Consider the following 24,530-nt stretch of genomic DNA (forward strand, 5'->3'; position numbering starts at 1 on the left):
ATGTCATTTTTGATCATAATTTTGACCATGGTTAGTATGTCGTTTTTGATCATAATTTTGACCATGGTTAGTATGTCGTTTTTGATCATAATTTTGACTATGGTTAGTATGACGTTTTTGGTCATAATTTTGACTATGGATAGTATGTCGTTTTTGATCATAATTTTGATCATAATTTTGACTATGGTTAGTATGTCGTTTTTGATCATAATTTTGACTATGGTTAGTATGTCGTTTTTGATCATAATTTTGACTATGGTTAGTATGTCGTTTTTGATCATAATTTTGACTATGGTTAGTATGACGTTTTTGATCATAATTTTGACTATGGTTAGTATGTCGTTTTTGATCATAATTTTGACTATGGTTAGTATGACGTTTTTGGTCATAATTTTGACTATGGTTAGTATGTCGTTTTTGATCATAATTTTGACTATGGTTAGTATGTCGTTTTTGATCATAATTTTGACTATGGTTAGTATGACGTTTTTGGTCATAATTTTGACTATGGTTAGTATGTCGTTTTTGATCATAATTTTGACTATGGTTAGTATGACGTTTTTGGTCATAATTTTGACTATGGATAGTATGTCGTTTTTGATCATAATTTTGATCATAATTTTGACTATGGTTAGTATGACGTTTTTGATCATAATTTTGACTATGGTTAGTATGTCGTTTTTGATCATAATTTTGACTATGGTTAGTATGTCGTTTTTGATCATAATTTTGACTATGGTTAGTATGACGTTTTTGGTCATAATTTTGACTATGGTTAGTATGTCGTTTTTGATCATAATTTTGACTATGGTTAGTATGTCGTTTTTGATCATAATTTTGACTATGGTTAGTATGACGTTTTTGGTCATAATTTTGACTATGGTTAGTATGTCGTTTTTGATCATAATTTGACTATGGTTAGTATGTCGTTTTTGATCATAATTTTGACTATGGTTAGTATTAATTTTGTTATTAAAATCATGATCTGTTACGATCCGCCTTTCTATTCTAGGAGGGTAACAAAGTTGTGGGGTAAGAATTAGAGCTCCCGTCTCCAGGGCAGACACAAAATGCTCAATGACACCAGTTGCAGAATAACAAGATTTATTAACAGTGAGCATTTACAAAAAAGACTTCAGGAGGGGAGAGGCCAAAATAACAAACAAAACATTCTTACTAAAGTTTAAGGATGACTTGCCTACCAAAAAGTAATTAAAGACTACACAGAAACAATTCCCTAACTCCCTCACTACACAGACAGGAGGAAATGTGGTTCTTAAAGCAAATGGCATCCACCTCCCTACAGTGAGAAACATAAAGCAACAAAACTAGAATGGTTGATGTTCACAAATAGCTCAGATAGATCTAGTGCTCAGCTTGAGTTACCGTTTCAGGAGTGCAAACATTAGCTTGTAACACGTAACAGCTCACCGTGCTCTACTGGTTATACACACATTAGCTGAGTCACCTGACACTACAGGCAAAACATTTTACAACTTATAATCAAACAACAGTGGTGGTCCAGAAGATGGTAGTTTCTCCCGCAGAGGAGAACCTCAGTCTCTCTCTGACTGACTGGAAGTCTCTGGGTTCATTTGTTCTCCTCTTAACGATCTGGAACAGGATTCAGGTGACACTCCTGAGCCTGTCAAGCAGACAGAAGCAAGAGCAACAGAAGAACACAAAAGCACACAGAAAACAGAATCCACACAAATCATTAAGAAAAGAAAATGGATTCCTACGTCCCTAAGGACATAACTGTCAACAAAATCAGTCAAAATGATGATCAAAAACGACATACTAACCATAGTCAAAATTATGACCAAAAACAACATACTAACCATAGTCAAAATTATGATCAAAAACGACATACTAACCATAGTCAAAATTATGACCAAAAACGTCATACTAATCATGGTCAAAATTATGATCAAAAACGACATACTAACGATAGTCAAAATTATGATCAAAAACGTCATACTAACCATAGTCAAAATTATGATCAAAAACGACATACTAACCATGGTCAAAATTATGACCAAAAACGACATACTAACGATAGTCAAAATTATGACCAAAAACGACATACTAACCATGGTCAAAATTATGACCAAAAACGACATACTAACGATAGTCAAAATTATGACCAAAAACGACATACTAACCATAGTCAAAATTATGATCAAAAACGACATACTCACCATAGTCAAAATTATGATCAAAAACGTCATACTAACCATGGTCAAAATTATGACCAAAAACGACATACTAACGATAGTCAAAATTATGACCAAAAACGACATACTAACCATAGTCAAAATTATGATCAAAAACGACATACTCACCATAGTCAAAATTATGATCAAAAACGACATACTAACCATAGTCAAAATTATGATCAAAAACGTCATACTAACCATAGTCAAAATTATGATCAAAAACGACATACTAACCATAGTCAAAATTATGATCAAAAACGTCATACTAACCATAGTCAAAATTATGATCAAAAACGTCATACTAACCATAGTCAAAATTATGATCAAAAACGACATACTAACCATAGTCAAAATTATGATCAAAAACGACATACTAACCATAGTCAAAATTATGACCAAAAACGACATACTAACCATAGTCAAAATTATGACCAAAAACGTCATACTAACCATGGTCAAAATTATGATCAAAAACGACATACTAACCATAGTCAAAATTATGATCAAAAACGACATACTAACCATAGTCAAAATTATGACCAAAAACGACATACTAACCATGGTCAAAATTATGACCAAAAACGACATACTAACCATAGTCAAAATTATGACCATAGTCAAAATTATGATCAAAAACGACATACTAACCATAGTCAAAATTATGATCAAAAACAACATACTAACCATAGTCAAAATTATGATCAAAAACGACATACTAACCATGGTCAAAATTATGACCAAAAACGTCATACTAACCATAGTCAAAATTATGATCAAAAACGTCATACTAACCATAGTCAAAATTATGATCAAAAACGACATACTAACCATAGTCAAAATTATGATCAAAAACGACATACTAACCATAGTCAAAATTATGATCAAAAACGACATACTAACCATAGTCAAAATTATGACCAAAAACGACATACTAACCATGGTCAAAATTATGACCAAAAACGACATACTAACCATAGTCAAAATTATGACCATAGTCAAAATTATGATCAAAAACGACATACTAACCATAGTCAAAATTATGATCAAAAACAACATACTAACCATAGTCAAAATTATGATCAAAAACGACATACTAACCATGGTCAAAATTATGACCAAAAACGACATACTAACCATAGTCAAAATTATGATCAAAAACGACATACTAACCATAGTCAAAATTATGACCAAAAACGACATACTAACGATAGTCAAAATTATGATCAAAAACGACATACTAACCATAGTCAAAATTATGATCAAAAACGACATACTAACCATGGTCAAAATTATGACCAAAAACGACATACTAACGATAGTCAAAATTATGATCAAAAACGACATACTAACCATAGTCAAAATTATGATCAAAAACGACATACTAACCATGGTCAAAATTATGACCAAAAACGACATACTAACCATGGTCAAAATTATGATCAAAAACGACATACTAACGATAGTCAAAATTATGACCAAAAACGACATACTAACCATGGTCAAAATTATGACCAAACGATAGTCAAAATTATGATCAAAAACGACATACTAACCATAGTCAAAATTATGATCAAAAACGACATACTAACCATGGTCAAAATTATGACCAAAAACGACATACTAACGATAGTCAAAATTATGATCAAAAACGACATACTAACCATAGTCAAAATTATGATCAAAAACGACATACTAACCATGGTCAAAATTATGACCAAAAACGACATACTAACCATGGTCAAAATTATGATCAAAAACGACATACTAACCATGGTCAAAATTATGACCAAAAACGACATACTAACGATAGTCAAAATTATGATCAAAAACGACATACTAACCATGGTCAAAATTATGACCAAAAACGACATACTAACGATACTCAAAATTATGATCAAAAACGACATACTAACCATAGTCAAAATTATGATCAAAAACGACATACTAACCATGGTCAAAATTATGACCAAAAACGACATACTAACGATAGTCAAAATTATGATCAAAAACGACATACTAACCATAGTCAAAATTATGATCAAAAACGACATACTAACCATGGTCAAAATTATGACCAAAAACGACATACTAACGATAGTCAAAATTATGACCAAAAACGACATACTAACGATAGTCAAAATTATGACCAAAAACGACATACTAACCATGGTCAAAATTATGACCAAAAACGACATACTAACGATAGTCAAAATTATGACCAAAAACGACATACTAACCATAGTCAAAATTATGATCAAAAACGACATACTAACCATAGTCAAAATTATGATCAAAAACGACATACTAACCATAGTCAAAATTATGATCAAAAACGTCATACTAACCATAGTCAAAATTATGATCAAAAACGACATACTAACCATAGTCAAAATTATGATCAAAAACGACATACTAACCATAGTCAAAATTATGACCAAAAACGTCATACTAACCATAGTCAAAATTATGATCAAAAACGTCATACTAACCATAGTCAAAATTATGATCAAAAACGTCATACTAACCATAGTCAAAATTATGATCAAAAACGACATACTAACCATAGTCAAAATTATGATCAAAAACGACATACTAACCATAGTCAAAATTATGACCAAAAACGACATACTAACCATAGTCAAAATTATGACCAAAAACGTCATACTAACCATGGTCAAAATTATGATCAAAAACGACATACTAACCATAGTCAAAATAATGACCAAAAACGACATACTAACCATAGTCAAAATTATGATCAAAAACGTCATACTAACCATAGTCAAAATTATGATCAAAAACGTCATACTAACCATAGTCAAAATAATGATCAAAAACGACATACTAACCATAGTCAAAATTATGATCAAAAACGACATACTAACGATAGTCAAAATTATGATCAAAAACGACATACTAACCATAGTCAAAATTATGACCAAAAACGACATACTAACCATGGTCAAAATTATGACCAAAAACGACATACTAACCATAGTCAAAATTATGACCATAGTCAAAATTATGATCAAAAACGACATACTAACCATAGTCAAAATAATGATCAAAAACGACATACTAACCATAGTCAAAATTATGATCAAAAACGTCATACTAACCATAGTCAAAATTATGATCAAAAACGACATACTAACCATAGTCAAAATTATGATCAAAAACGACATACTAACGATAGTCAAAATTATGATCAAAAACGACATACTAACCATAGTCAAAATTATGACCAAAAACGACATACTAACCATGGTCAAAATTATGACCAAAAACGACATACTAACCATAGTCAAAATTATGACCATAGTCAAAATTATGATCAAAAACGACATACTAACCATAGTCAAAATTATGATCAAAAACAACATACTAACCATAGTCAAAATTATGATCAAAAACGACATACTAACCATGGTCAAAATTATGACCAAAAACGTCATACTAACCATAGTCAAAATTATGATCAAAAACGACATACTAACCATAGTCAAAATTATGATCAAAAACGTCATACTAACCATAGTCAAAATTATGACCAAAAACGACATACTAACCATAGTCAAAATTATGATCAAAAACGACATACTAACCATAGTCAAAATTATGACCAAAAACGACATACTAACCATAGTCAAAATTATGATCAAAAACGACATACTAACCATAGTCAAAATTATGATCAAAAACGACATACTAACCATAGTCAAAATTATGATCAAAAACGTCATACTAACCATAGTCAAAATTATGATCAAAAACGACATACTAACCATAGTCAAAATTATGATCAAAAACGACATACTAACCATAGTCAAAATTATGATCAAAAACGTCATACTAACCATAGTCAAAATTATGATCAAAAACGACATACTAACCATAGTCAAAATTATGATCAAAAACGACATACTAACCATAGTCAAAATTATGATCAAAAACGACATACTAACCATAGTCAAAATTATGATCAAAAACGACATACTAACGATAGTCAAAATTATGATCAAAAACGACATACTAACCATAGTCAAAATTATGACCAAAAACGACATACTAACCATAGTCAAAATTATGATCAAAAACGACATACTAACGATAGTCAAAATTATGACCAAAAACGACATACTAACCATAGTCAAAATTATGATCAAAAACGACATACTAACCATAGTCAAAATTATGACCAAAAACGACATACTAACCATAGTCAAAATTATGATCAAAAACGACATACTAACCATAGTCAAAATTATGATCAAAAACGACATACTAACCATAGTCAAAATTATGATCAAAAACGTCATACTAACCATAGTCAAAATTATGATCAAAAACGACATACTAACCATAGTCAAAATTATGATCAAAAACGACATACTAACCATAGTCAAAATTATGATCAAAAACGTCATACTAACCATAGTCAAAATTATGATCAAAAACGACATACTAACCATAGTCAAAATTATGATCAAAAACGACATACTAACCATAGTCAAAATTATGATCAAAAACGTCATACTAACCATAGTCAAAATTATGATCAAAAACGACATACTAACCATAGTCAAAATTATGATCAAAAACGACATACTAACCATAGTCAAAATTATGATCAAAAACGACATACTAACCATGGTCAAAATTATGACCAAAAACGACATACTAACCATAGTCAAAATTATGATCAAAAACGACATACTAACCATAGTCAAAATTATGATCAAAAACGACATACTAACCATAGTCAAAATTATGACCAAAAACGTCATACTAACCATAGTCAAAATTATGATCAAAAACGTCATACTAACCATAGTCAAAATTATGATCAAAAACGACATACTAACCATAGTCAAAATTATGACCAAAAACGACATACTAACCATGGTCAAAATTATGACCAAAAACGACATACTAACCATAGTCAAAATTATGACCAAAAACGTCATACTAACCATAGTCAAAATTATGACCAAAAACGACATACTAACCATAGTCAAAATTATGACCAAAAACGACATACTAACCATGGTCAAAATTATGATCAAAAACGACATACTAACCATAGTCAAAATTATGACCAAAAACGTCATACTAACCATAGTCAAAATTATGATCAAAAACGTCATACTAACCATAGTCAAAATTATGACCAAAAACGACATACTAACCATGGTCAAAATTATGACCAAAAACGACATACTAACCATGGTCAAAATTATGACCAAAAACGACATACTAACCATAGTCAAAATTATGACCAAAAACGACATACTAACCATGGTCAAAATTATGATCAAAAACGACATACTAACCATAGTCAAAATTATGACCAAAAACGTCATACTAACCATAGTCAAAATTATGATCAAAAACGTCATACTAACCATAGTCAAAATTATGACCAAAAACGACATACTAACCATGGTCAAAATTATGACCAAAAACGACATACTAACCATGGTCAAAATTATGACCAAAAACGACATACTAACCATAGTCAAAATTATGATCAAAAACGTCATACTAACCATAGTCAAAATTATGACCAAAAACGTCATACTAACCATAGTCAAAATTATGACCAAAAACGACATACTAACCATAGTCAAAATTATGATCAAAAACGTCATACTAACCATAGTCAAAATTATGACCAAAAACGTCATACTAACCATAGTCAAAATTATGATCAAAAACGTCATACTAACCATAGTCAAAATTATGACCAAAAACGACATACTAACCATGGTCAAAATTATGACCAAAAACGACATACTAACCATAGTCAAAATTATGATCAAAAACGTCATACTAACCATGGTCAAAATTATGACCAAAAACGACATACTAACGATAGTCAAAATTATGATCAAAAACGTCATACTAACCATAGTCAAAATTATGACCAAAAACGTCATACTAACCATAGTCAAAATTATGATCAAAAACGTCATACTAACCATAGTCAAAATTATGATCAAAAACGACATACTAACCATAGTCAAAATTATGACCAAAAACGACATACTAACCATGGTCAAAATTATGACCAAAAACGACATACTATCCATAGTCAAAATTATGATCAAAAACGACATACTAACCATAGTCAAAATTATGACCAAAAACGACATACTATCCATAGTCAAAATTATGACCAAAAACGACATACTAACCATAGTCAAAATTATGATCAAAAACGTCATACTAACCATGGTCAAAATTATGACCAAAAACGACATACTAACGATAGTCAAAATTATGATCAAAAACGACATACTAACCATAGTCAAAATTATGACCAAAAACGACATACTAACCATGGTCAAAATTATGACCAAAAACGTCATACTAACCATGGTCAAAATTATGACCAAAAACGACATACTAACGATAGTCAAAATTATGATCAAAAACGACATACTAACCATAGTCAAAATTATGATCAAAAACGACATACTAACCATGGTCAAAATTATGACCAAAAACGACATACTAACCATAGTCAAAATTATGACCAAAAACGACATACTAACCATAGTCAAAATTATGACCAAAAACGTCATACTAACCATAGTCAAAATTATGATCAAAAACGTCATACTAACCATAGTCAAAATTATGATCAAAAACGACATACTAACCATAGTCAAAATTATGACCAAAAACGACATACTAACCATGGTCAAAATTATGACCAAAAACGACATACTAACCATAGTCAAAATTATGACCAAAAACGTCATACTAACCATAGTCAAAATTATGACCAAAAACGACATACTAACCATAGTCAAAATTATGACCAAAAACGACATACTAACCATGGTCAAAATTATGATCAAAAACGACATACTAACCATAGTCAAAATTATGACCAAAAACGTCATACTAACCATAGTCAAAATTATGATCAAAAACGTCATACTAACCATAGTCAAAATTATGACCAAAAACGACATACTAACCATGGTCAAAATTATGACCAAAAACGACATACTAACCATGGTCAAAATTATGACCAAAAACGACATACTAACCATAGTCAAAATTATGACCAAAAACGACATACTAACCATGGTCAAAATTATGATCAAAAACGACATACTAACCATAGTCAAAATTATGACCAAAAACGTCATACTAACCATAGTCAAAATTATGATCAAAAACGTCATACTAACCATAGTCAAAATTATGACCAAAAACGACATACTAACCATGGTCAAAATTATGACCAAAAACGACATACTAACCATGGTCAAAATTATGACCAAAAACGACATACTAACCATAGTCAAAATTATGATCAAAAACGTCATACTAACCATAGTCAAAATTATGACCAAAAACGTCATACTAACCATAGTCAAAATTATGACCAAAAACGACATACTAACCATAGTCAAAATTATGATCAAAAACGTCATACTAACCATAGTCAAAATTATGACCAAAAACGTCATACTAACCATAGTCAAAATTATGATCAAAAACGTCATACTAACCATAGTCAAAATTATGACCAAAAACGACATACTAACCATGGTCAAAATTATGACCAAAAACGACATACTAACCATAGTCAAAATTATGATCAAAAACGTCATACTAACCATGGTCAAAATTATGACCAAAAACGACATACTAACGATAGTCAAAATTATGATCAAAAACGTCATACTAACCATAGTCAAAATTATGACCAAAAACGTCATACTAACCATAGTCAAAATTATGATCAAAAACGTCATACTAACCATAGTCAAAATTATGATCAAAAACGACATACTAACCATAGTCAAAATTATGACCAAAAACGACATACTATCCATAGTCAAAATTATGACCAAAAACGACATACTAACCATGGTCAAAATTATGACCAAACGATAGTCAAAATTATGACCAAAAACGACATACTAACCATGGTCAAAATTATGACCAAAAACGACATACTAACGATACTCAAAATTATGATCAAAAACGACATACTAACCATAGTCAAAATTATGATCAAAAACGACATACTAACCATGGTCAAAATTATGACCAAAAACGACATACTAACGATAGTCAAAATTATGATCAAAAACGACATACTAACCATAGTCAAAATTATGATCAAAAACGACATACTAACCATGGTCAAAATTATGACCAAAAACGACATACTAACGATAGTCAAAATTATGACCAAAAACGACATACTAACGATAGTCAAAATTATGACCAAAAACGACATACTAACCATGGTCAAAATTATGACCAAAAACGACATACTAACGATAGTCAAAATTATGACCAAAAACGACATACTAACCATAGTCAAAATTATGATCAAAAACGACATACTAACCATAGTCAAAATTATGATCAAAAACGACATACTAACCATAGTCAAAATTATGATCAAAAACGTCATACTAACCATAGTCAAAATTATGATCAAAAACGACATACTAACCATAGTCAAAATTATGATCAAAAACGACATACTAACCATAGTCAAAATTATGACCAAAAACGTCATACTAACCATAGTCAAAATTATGATCAAAAACGTCATACTAACCATAGTCAAAATTATGATCAAAAACGTCATACTAACCATAGTCAAAATTATGATCAAAAACGACATACTAACCATAGTCAAAATTATGATCAAAAACGACATACTAACCATAGTCAAAATTATGACCAAAAACGACATACTAACCATAGTCAAAATTATGACCAAAAACGTCATACTAACCATGGTCAAAATTATGATCAAAAACGACATACTAACCATAGTCAAAATTATGATCAAAAACGTCATACTAACCATAGTCAAAATTATGATCAAAAACGACATACTAACCATAGTCAAAATTATGATCAAAAACGACATACTAACGATAGTCAAAATTATGATCAAAAACGACATACTAACCATAGTCAAAATTATGACCAAAAACGACATACTAACCATGGTCAAAATTATGACCAAAAACGACATACTAACCATAGTCAAAATTATGACCATAGTCAAAATTATGATCAAAAACGACATACTAACCATAGTCAAAATTATGATCAAAAACAACATACTAACCATAGTCAAAATTATGATCAAAAACGACATACTAACCATGGTCAAAATTATGACCAAAAACGTCATACTAACCATAGTCAAAATTATGATCAAAAACGACATACTAACCATAGTCAAAATTATGATCAAAAACGTCATACTAACCATAGTCAAAATTATGACCAAAAACGACATACTAACCATAGTCAAAATTATGATCAAAAACGACATACTAACCATAGTCAAAATTATGACCAAAAACGACATACTAACCATAGTCAAAATTATGATCAAAAACGACATACTAACCATAGTCAAAATTATGATCAAAAACGACATACTAACCATAGTCAAAATTATGATCAAAAACGTCATACTAACCATAGTCAAAATTATGATCAAAAACGACATACTAACCATAGTCAAAATTATGATCAAAAACGACATACTAACCATAGTCAAAATTATGATCAAAAACGTCATACTAACCATAGTCAAAATTATGATCAAAAACGACATACTAACCATAGTCAAAATTATGATCAAAAACGACATACTAACCATAGTCAAAATTATGATCAAAAACGACATACTAACCATAGTCAAAATTATGATCAAAAACGACATACTAACGATAGTCAAAATTATGATCAAAAACGACATACTAACCATAGTCAAAATTATGACCAAAAACGACATACTAACCATAGTCAAAATTATGATCAAAAACGACATACTAACGATAGTCAAAATTATGACCAAAAACGACATACTAACCATAGTCAAAATTATGATCAAAAACGACATACTAACCATAGTCAAAATTATGACCAAAAACGACATACTAACCATAGTCAAAATTATGATCAAAAACGACATACTAACCATAGTCAAAATTATGATCAAAAACGACATACTAACCATAGTCAAAATTATGATCAAAAACGTCATACTAACCATAGTCAAAATTATGATCAAAAACGACATACTAACCATAGTCAAAATTATGATCAAAAACGACATACTAACCATAGTCAAAATTATGATCAAAAACGTCATACTAACCATAGTCAAAATTATGATCAAAAACGACATACTAACCATAGTCAAAATTATGATCAAAAACGACATACTAACCATAGTCAAAATTATGATCAAAAACGTCATACTAACCATAGTCAAAATTATGATCAAAAACGACATACTAACCATAGTCAAAATTATGATCAAAAACGACATACTAACCATAGTCAAAATTATGATCAAAAACGACATACTAACCATGGTCAAAATTATGACCAAAAACGACATACTAACCATAGTCAAAATTATGATCAAAAACGACATACTAACCATAGTCAAAATTATGATCAAAAACGACATACTAACCATAGTCAAAATTATGACCAAAAACGACATACTAACCATAGTCAAAATAATGACCAAAAACGACATACTAACCATAGTCAAAATTATGATCAAAAACGACATACTAACCATAGTCAAAATTATGACCAAAAACGACATACTAACCATGGTCAAAATTATGACCAAAAACGACATACTAACCATAGTCAAAATTATGATCAAAAACGACATACTAACCATAGTCAAAATTATGATCAAAAACGACATACTAACCATAGTCAAAATTATGATCAAAAACGACATACTAACCATAGTCAAAATTATGACCAAAAACGTCATACTAACCATAGTCAAAATTATGACCAAAAACGACATACTAACCATAGTCAAAATTATGATCAAAAACGACATACTAACCATAGTCAAAATTATGATCAAAAACGACATACTAACCATAGTCAAAATTATGATCAAAAACGACATACTAACCATAGTCAAAATAATGACCAAAAACGACATACTAACCATGGTCAAAATTATGATCAAAAACGACATACTAACCATAGTCAAAATTATGATCAAAAACGACATACTAACCATGGTCAAAATTATGACCAAAAACGACATACTAACCATAGTCAAAATTATGACCAAAAACGACATACTAACCATAGTCAAAATTATGATCAAAAACGACATACTAACCATAGTCAAAATTATGACCAAAAACGACATACTAACCATAGTCAAAATTATGATCAAAAACGACATACTAACCATAGTCAAAATTATGATCAAAAACGACATACTAACCATAGTCAAAATTATGACCAAAAACGACATACTAACCATAGTCAAAATAATGACCAAAAACGTCATACTAACCATAGTCAAAATTATGATCAAAAACGTCATACTAACCATAGTCAAAATTATGATCAAAAACGTCATACTAACCATAGTCAAAATAATGACCAAAAACGACATACTAACCATAGTCAAAATTATGATCAAAAACGACATACTAACCATAGTCAAAATTATGATCAAAAACGACATACTAACCATAGTCAAAATTATGATCAAAAACGACATACTAACCATAGTCAAAATTATGATCAAAAACGACATACTAACCATAGTCAAAATTATGATCAAAAACGACATACTAACCATAGTCAAAATTATGACCAAAAACGACATACTAACCATAGTCAAAATTATGATCAAAAACGACATACTAACCATAGTCAAAATTATGATCAAAAACGACATACTAACCGATAGTCAAAATTATGATCAAAAACGACATACTAACCATAGTCAAAATTATGATCAAAAACGACATACTAACCATAGTCAAAATTATGATCAAAAACGACATACTAACGATAGTCAAAATTATGATCAAAAACGACATACTAACCATAGTCAAAATTATGACCAAAAACGACATACTAACCATAGTCAAAATTATGATCAAAAACGACATACTAACCATAGTCAAAATTATGATCAAAAACGACATACTAACCATAGTCAAAATTATGACCAAAAACGACATACTAACCATAGTCAAAATAATGACCAAAAACGTCATACTAACCATAGTCAAAATTATGATCAAAAACGACATACTAACCATGGTCAAAATTATGATCAAAAACGACATACTAACCATAGTCAAAATTATGATCAAAAACGACATACTAACCATAGTCAAAATTATGATCAAAAACGTCATACTAACCATAGTCAAAATTATGATCAAAAACGACATACTAACCATAGTCAAAATTATGATCAAAAACGACATACTAACCATAGTCAAAATTATGATCAAAAACGACATACTAACCATAGTCAAAATTATGATCAAAAACGACATACTAACCATAGTCAAAATTATGATCAAAAACGACATACTAACCATAGTCAAAATTATGATCAAAAACGACATACTAACCATAGTCAAAATTATGATCAAAAACGTCATACTAACCATAGTCAAAATTATGATCAAAAACGACATACTAACCATGGTCAAAATTATGATCAAAAACGTCATACTAACCATAGTCAAAATTATGATCAAAAACGACATACTAACCATGGTCAAAATTATGATCAAAAACGACATACTAACCATAGTTAAAATTATGATCAAAAACGTCATACTAACCATAGTCAAAATTATGATCAAAAACGTCATACTAACCATAGTCAAAATTATGATCAAAAACGACATACTAACCATGGTCAAAATTATGATCAAAAACGACATACTAACCATAGTCAAAATTATGATCAAAAACGTCATACTAACCATAGTCAAAATTATGATTCAAAACGACATACTAACCATGGTCAAAATTATGATCAAAAACGACATACTAACCATAGTCAAAATTATGATCAAAAACGTCATACTATCCATAGTCAAAATTATGACCAAAAACGACATACTAACCATGGTCAAAATTATGATCAAAAACGACATACTAACCATAGTCAAAATTATGACCAAAAACGACATACTAACCATAGTCAAAATTATGATCAAAAACGACATACTAACCATAGTCAAAATTATGATCAAAAACGACATACTAACCATAGTCAAAATTATGATCAAAAACGACATACTAACCATAGTCAAAATAATGACCAAAAACGACATACTAACCATGGTCAAAATTATGATCAAAAACGACATACTAACCATAGTCAAAATTATGATCAAAAACGACATACTAACCATAGTCAAAATTATGACCAAAAACGACATACTAACCATAGTCAAAATTATGATCAAAAACGACATACTAACCATAGTCAAAATTATGACCAAAAACGACATACTAACCATAGTCAAAATTATGATCAAAAACGACATACTAACCATAGTCAAAATTATGATCAAAAACGACATACTAACCATAGTCAAAATTATGACCAAAAACGACATACTAACCATAGTCAAAATAATGACCAAAAACGTCATACTAACCATAGTCAAAATTATGATCAAAAACGTCATACTAACCATAGTCAAAATAATGACCAAAAACGACATACTAACCATAGTCAAAATTATGATCAAAAACGACATACTAACCATAGTCAAAATTATGATCAAAAACGACATACTAACCATAGTCAAAATTATGATCAAAAACGACATACTAACCATAGTCAAAATTATGATCAAAAACGACATACTAACCATAGTCAAAATTATGATCAAAAACGACATACTAACCATAGTCAAAATTATGATCAAAAACGTCATACTAACCATAGTCAAAATAATGACCAAAAACGACATACTATCCATAGTCAAAATTATGACCAAAAACGACATACTAACCATAGTCAAAATTATGATCAAAAACGACATACTAACGATAGTCAAAATTATGATCAAAAACGACATACTAACCATAGTCAAAATTATGATCAAAAACGACATACTAACCATAGTCAAAATTATGATCAAAAACGTCATACTAACCATAGTCAAAATAATGACCAAAAACGACATACTAACCATGGTCAAAATTATGACCAAAAACGACATACTAACCATAGTCAAAATTATGATCAAAAACGACATACTAACGATAGTCAAAATTATGATCAAAAACGACATACTAACCATAGTCAAAATTATGACCAAAAACGACATACTAACCATAGTCAAAATTATGATCAAAAACGACATACTAACCATGGTCAAAATTATGATCAAAAACGACATACTAACCATAGTCAAAATTATGATCAAAAACGACATACTAACCATAGTCAAAATTATGATCAAAAACGTCATACTAACCATAGTCAAAATTATGATCAAAAACGACATACTAACCATAGTCAAAATTATGATCAAAAACGTCATACTAACCATAGTCAAAATTATGATCAAAAACGACATACTAACCATAGTCAAAATTATGACCAAAAACGTCATACTAACCATGGTCAAAATTATGATCAAAAACGTCATACTAACCATAGTCAAAATTATGATCAAAAACGACATACTAACCATGGTCAAAATTATGATCAAAAACGACATACTAACCATAGTCAAAATTATGATCAAAAACGACATACTAACCATAGTCAAAATTATGATCAAAAACGACATACTAACCATAGTCAAAATTATGATCAAAAACGACATACTAACCATAGTCAAAATTATGATCAAAAACGTCATACTAACCATAGTCAAAATTATGATCAAAAACGTCATACTAACCATAGTCAAAATTATGATCAAAAACGACATACTAACCATGGTCAAAATTATGATCAAAAACGACATACTAACCATAGTCAAAATTATGATCAAAAACGTCATACTAACCATAGTCAAAATTATGATTCAAAACGACATACTAACCATGGTCAAAATTATGATCAAAAACGACATACTAACCATAGTCAAAATTATGATCAAAAACGTCATACTAACCATAGTCAAAATTATGATCAAAAACGACATACTAACCATGGTCAAAATTATGATCAAAAACGACATACTAACCATAGTCAAAATTATGATCAAAAACGACATACTAACCATAGTCAAAATTATGATCAAAAACGACATACTAACCATGGTCAAAATTATGATCAAAAACGACATACTAACCATGGTCAAAATTATGATCAAAAACGACATACTAACCATGGTCAAAATTATGATCAAAAACGACATACTAACCATGGTCAAAATTATGATCAAAAACGACATACTAACCATAGTCAAAATTATGATCAAAAACGTCATACTAACCATAGTCAAAATTATGACCAAAAACGACATACTAACCATAGTCAAAATTATGACCAAAAACGACATACTAACCATAGTCAAAATTATGATCAAAAACGTCATACTAACCATAGTCAAAATTATGATCAAAAACGTCATACTAACCATAGTCAAAATAATGACCAAAAACGACATACTAACCATGGTCAAAATTATGATCAAAAACGACATACTAACCATAGTCAAAATTATGATCAAAAACGACATACTAACCATGGTCAAAATTATGATCAAAAACGACATACTAACCATAGTCAAAATTATGATCAAAAACGACATACTAACCATAGTCAAAATTATGATCAAAAACGACATACTAACCATGGTCAAAATTATGATCAAAAACGACATACTAACCATAGTCAAAATTATGATCAAAAACGACATACTAACCATGGTCAAAATTATGATCAAAAACGACATACTAACCATGGTCAAAATTATGATCAAAAACGACATACTAACCATGGTCAAAATTATGATCAAAAACGACATACTAACCATGGTCAAAATTATGATCAAAAACGACATACTAACCATGGTCAAAATTATGATCAAAAACGACATACTAACCATGGTCAAAATTATGATCAAAAACGACATACTAACCATGGTCAAAATTATGATCAAAAACGACATACTAACCATAGTCAAAATTATGATCAAAAACGACATACTAACCATAGTCAAAATTATGATCAAAAACGTCATACTAACCATAGTCAAAATTATGATCAAAAACGACATACTAACCATAGTCAAAATTATGATCAAAAACGTCATACTAACCATGGTCAAAATTATGATCAAAAACGACATACTAACCATAGTCAAAATTATGATCAAAAACGACATACTAACCATAGTCAAAATTATGATCAAAAACGACATACTAACCATGGTCAAAATTATGATCAAAAACGACATACTAACCATGGTCAAAATTATGATCAAAAACGACATACTAACCATGGTCAAAATTATGATCAAAAACGACATACTAACCATAGTCAAAATTATGATCAAAAACGACATACTAACCATAGTCAAAATTATGATCAAAAACGTCATACTAACCATAGTCAAAATTATGACCAAAAACGACATACTAACCATAGTCAAAATTATGACCAAAAACGACATACTAACCATAGTCAAAATTATGACCAAAAACGACATACTAACCATAGTCAAAATTATGATCAAAAACGTCATACTAACCATAGTCAAAATTATGATCAAAAACGTCATACTAACCATAGTCAAAATAATGACCAAAAACGACATACTAACCATGGTCAAAATTATGATCAAAAACGACATACTAACCATAGTCAAAATTATGATCAAAAACGACATACTAACCATGGTCAAAATTATGATCAAAAACGTCATACTAACCATAGTCAAAATTATGATCAAAAACGACATACTAACCATGGTCAAAATTATGATCAAAAACGACATACTAACCATAGTCAAAATTATGATCAAAAACGACATACTAACCATAGTCAAAATTATGATCAAAAACGACATACTAACCATAGTCAAAATTATGATCAAAAACGACATACTAACCATAGTCAAAATTATGATCAAAAACGTCATACTAACCATAGTCAAAATTATGATCAAAAACGTCATACTAACCATAGTCAAAATTATGATCAAAAACGACATACTAACCATGGTCAAAATTATGATCAAAAACGACATACTAACCATAGTCAAAATTATGATCAAAAACGTCATACTAACCATAGTCAAAATTATGATTCAAAACGACATACTAACCATGGTCAAAATTATGATCAAAAACGACATACTAACCATAGTCAAAATTATGATCAAAAACGTCATACTAACCATAGTCAAAATTATGATCAAAAACGACATACTAACCATGGTCAAAATTATGATCAAAAACGACATACTAACCATAGTCAAAATTATGATCAAAAACGACATACTAACCATAGTCAAAATTATGATCAAAAACGACATACTAACCATGGTCAAAATTATGATCAAAAACGACATACTAACCATGGTCAAAATTATGATCAAAAACGACATACTAACCATGGTCAAAATTATGATCAAAAACGACATACTAACCATGGTCAAAATTATGATCAAAAACGACATACTAACCATAGTCAAAATTATGATCAAAAACGACATACTAACCATAGTCAAAATTATGATCAAAAACGTCATACTAACCATAGTCAAAATTATGACCAAAAACGACATACTAACCATAGTCAAAATTATGATCAAAAACGTCATACTAACCATAGTCAAAATTATGACCAAAAACGACATACTAACCATAGTCAAAATTATGACCAAAAACGACATACTAACCATGGTCAAAATTATGATCAAAAACGACATACTAACCATAGTCAAAATTATGATCAAAAACGTCATACTAACCATAGTCAAAATAATGACCAAAAACGACATACTAACCATAGTCAAAATTATGACCAAAAACGACATACTAACCATAGTCAAAATTATGATCAAAAACGTCATACTAACCATAGTCAAAATTATGATCAAAAACGTCATACTAACCATAGTCAAAATAATGACCAAAAACGACATACTAACCATGGTCAAAATTATGATCAAAAACGACATACTAACCATAGTCAAAATTATGATCAAAAACGACATACTAACCATGGTCAAAATTATGATCAAAAACGACATACTAACCATAGTCAAAATTATGATCAAAAACGACATACTAACCATAGTCAAAATTATGATCAAAAACGACATACTAACCATGGTCAAAATTATGATCAAAAACGACATACTAACCATGGTCAAAATTATGATCAAAAACGACATACTAACCATGGTCAAAATTATGATCAAAAACGACATACTAACCATAGTCAAAATTATGATCAAAAACGACATACTAACCATAGTCAAAATTATGATCAAAAACGTCATACTAACCATAGTCAAAATTATGATCAAAAACGACATACTAACCATAGTCAAAATTATGATCAAAAACGTCATACTAACCATGGTCAAAATTATGATCAAAAACGACATACTAACCATAGTCAAAATTATGATCAAAAACGACATACTAACCATAGTCAAAATTATGATCAAAAACGACATACTAACCATGGTCAAAATTATGATCAAAAACGACATACTAACCATGGTCAAAATTATGATCAAAAACGACATACTAACCATGGTCAAAATTATGATCAAAAACGTCATACTAACCATAGTCAAAATTATGATCAAAAACGTCATACTAACCATAGTCAAAATTATGACCAAAAACGACATACTAACCATAGTCAAAATTATGACCAAAAACGACATACTAACCATAGTCAAAATTATGACCAAAAACGACATACTAACCATAGTCAAAATTATGATCAAAAACGTCATACTAACCATGGTCAAAATTATGATCAAAAACGTCATACTAACCATAGTCAAAATTATGATCAAAAACGTCATACTAACCATAGTCAAAATTATGACCAAAAACGACATACTAACCATAGTCAAAATTATGACCAAAAACGACATACTAACCATAGTCAAAATTATGACCAAAAACGACATACTAACCATAGTCAAAATTATGATCAAAAACGTCATACTAACCATAGTCAAAATTATGACCAAAAACGTCATACTAACCATAGTCAAAATTATGATCAAAAACGTCATACTAACCATAGTCAAAATAATGACCAAAAACGACATACTAACCATAGTCAAAATTATGACCAAAAACGACATACTAACCATGGTCAAAATTATGATCAAAAACGACATACTAACCATGGTCAAAATTATGATCAAAAACGTCATACTAACCATAGTCAAAATTATGATCAAAAACGACATACTAACCATGGTCAAAATTATGATCAAAAACGTCATACTAACCATAGTCAAAATTATGACCAAAAACGTCATACTAATGATTCAAGCGATTTTAAGTCTTTTTGAAAACGGAGCGTTGTCAAAGATGCACTCCCACATGGATACATTTGAAATCACTGTTTTCGCATTGTAGCATGGGCTGAGATAACGGAGGTATTTAAAAAACGATGATGCATGTTTACTCATGTGATGCACGATAGATAGATAGATAGATAGATAGATAGATAGATAGATAGATAGATAGATAGATAGATAGATAGATAGATAGATAGATAGATAGATAGATAGATAGATAGATAGATAGATAGATAGATAGATAGATAGATAGATAGATAGGTTGAATTTAGCATTTTCTGTTTTCAGATGTTTCCGGATTAATGTTGACGTAGCGTAAGACTGCAGCAATAATACAATATTTGATCATTTAAATGTAAAATGTTACCTGTATCCCTATAGATCAGGGATTCCCAAACTGGGGTTTGTGAGGCGATGGAAAGCTAATAATTGAAAATGCAAATGTGTTGTTGAATTATTAAAAACATTCACTTCTTAATTCAAGTAAATAGGTCACATCTTGAGTTTGGGAACCCCTGCTATGGATGAAGGCTTATATCCTGCACAAAAACTCCTTCTTCCTGTTTAACCACTCTTGCTTATGATTCATTTCCTGTTCCTGTGTACTTAACAGCCCAGTTAGAAAGATTTGAGATCCCCCGGAAGATCTGCTTGAGCGTTGAGCCCTGGACTCCAGAGACCGGTCTGGTCACAGACGCTTTCAAACTCAAACGAAAGGAGCTAAAATCTCACTACCAGAACGACATCGAGAGGATGTACGGTGCCAACTAGAGCCAGACCACAGAGGCGGACGCGAAGGCCGAACAAGTAACTCACTATAGCAACTTCCAATCAGGATGGAGATTTCCCATGGACTTTACAGACACGTGAACATAATCAATTGGAAATATTTTCATAGTTGATTGATCAGTGTGATATTTCTGATATCAAAAAATGTCCAATAAACACAAACACTCACAACCAGCAAAAAAAGAAAAGAAAAGTGTTAGTTCACCCAAAAATCAAGCCAAACCGAAGTGTATATGACTTTCTTCAGCCAAACACAGAGTTAAATAAAAAATATATATATATATATAATTATCCTTGCTCTTTCAAGCTTTATAATGGGGGTAAATGCTAGCTTAGATTTTCAAGCCAAAAAAGTGCATCCATCCATCATAAAAGTGCTCCATACGGCTCCAGGGGGTTCATAAAGGCCTTCTGAAGCGAAGCCGTGTGTTTTTGTAAAGAAATATCCATATTTATAATTGTGATAAGCTATAATTACTGGCTTTGCTAGCAGCCGTACGTGAGTCTAGAGTAGGGATGGCTCGATACCACAATTTTGGCTTCGGTACGGTACCACAATCTAATACCGAAGTACCGTTATTAAATCGATACCACGCGGTCTGATATTAGCGCGGGTATGTTGCACGCGAATGAGAACAATTATGCAAGTTTTGAGTTTATAAAGTGGGAAATTACCACAAATGTTTATTAGTAAATTAATCAGCGAAGCTTATCACATCAAATCAGTCATTTGAAAACTTTCTTGTGAGAAATAATTTCAGCAAAAATCTCTCAAAATTAGCAAATTGCTTCTGGTTTCAAAAGACATCGCACTACACTAAAGCAATCTGCATAATCCGATTCAACATTTCACGCTCGTCTCGGGACGGATAACGGAAATCATTTGAACACGCAATTACAGGAGTTACAGGAGACATGAGCTTATAACAACGACACACACACACACACACGCCTGTCACTTAGTCACGCTCGCACATTACACATTAAGTTTCCTTAAACAGTCAAATACACAGAATTATGTACAAATGTCCGTCTTTAGTAAGTATTCACATAAACACAGTCGGGTGTGTCTAACGCGAATGTAAACAGTGCAATAGTACGCATGCAAATATAATGAGATCTAAATGTCATTGGTTGAAACGAACGCTGGAGATTGTGATATTTGATCTTATGTTAGGCTGTGTGTGTGCGTTGATCAGTGTTAAAAAAACAAAAATGTCTAAATGAGATGGTTTGAATGATCCACTGACCTGTCGATCTCTTAAGAAGTCTTAAAGTCAGGATAGTGACAGATGTTTCTTGGCTAGGTTTGATGGTTCTTCATCAGTTTTATAAGCAAAGTCATTACAAATGTCACTTCTACTCCTCTCTTTATTCATTCGTTTTGGGCATCTTGAGTGAGATTCAACTGCTTTATCCATTTTGCCCATCTATGTTGTTGTCACATTTGCCGGTTGTTTCGGGTCAGTTGGGGTAGCGCGCTGCCATCTAGCGGTGAACTTCGGAAAAGCAGCATATACCGAAATGTGCCAAATCATGATATCGTACCGTTTTAAATAAAATATATACCGGTATTTTTCCAGTACCGGTATATCGCGCATCCCTAGTCTAGAGTGACCTCTGACCCAAAGCATGACGTATTGACCAACGCAAAAGCACAGAGCAAAACGAAGCACCAGTCATGAAGTCCAGAACGATCATTTTTAAAGAAAGAAGTTAGAGGATTTCGATATAAGAGAAGAGGAGTTTGAGTTTGTTGCTCTATTTGTTTGGAGCACGAGAGGCATTTACTCTTAAGCCGGGTGCACACTGTGCAATTTTGCCCACGATTTGGCCGTCTGAGACAAATTTAGCAAATCCTAAAAGATTCCTCAGATCTTAGGCTAAAATCTGACGTCTTTGGTCGTTAGTCTGACATGTTCACCGGCAGCCGATTAATGAGCGCTGCGATCAAATTTGACCTCAGACGAAATTCTGGCAGTGTCAGAAGATTTGGCGCTCAATCCTGCAGTGTGACTTCTCCTACGACGACAGTCAAATATCTTGGTTTTTCAAGACAAACTATGACCAAAACGAGAGCTAGAGATTTCTTTGTAGCCAGCATTTCAGTCCCGCGTGTAATGCAGCTCACTGTCACCGAACGCCTCATTCATTGATGATATAAAACTCCGGACGAGTT

At 30.8% G+C, this 24,530-nt stretch overlaps 1 protein-coding gene across 2 annotated transcripts in view; it reads left to right on the top strand.

Moving 5' to 3' along the window:
* Positions 1-22,590, top strand: part of acsl3a (acyl-CoA synthetase long chain family member 3a) — a 190,060-nt gene extending 167,470 nt beyond the window's left edge. For both annotated transcript variants that reach the window (XM_067451328.1, XM_067451329.1), the window contains exon 15: positions 22,176-22,590. In XM_067451328.1, coding sequence (XP_067307429.1) covers positions 22,176-22,333 — 158 coding nt within the window. In that variant the 3' untranslated portion in view covers positions 22,334-22,590. The remainder of the gene's footprint in view (positions 1-22,175) is intronic.
* Positions 22,591-24,530: the final 1,940 nt, after the last annotated feature.

This window comes from Pseudorasbora parva, chromosome 8 (assembly GCF_024679245.1).
Source record: "Pseudorasbora parva isolate DD20220531a chromosome 8, ASM2467924v1, whole genome shotgun sequence".
Lineage (NCBI taxonomy): Eukaryota > Metazoa > Chordata > Actinopteri > Cypriniformes > Gobionidae > Pseudorasbora > Pseudorasbora parva.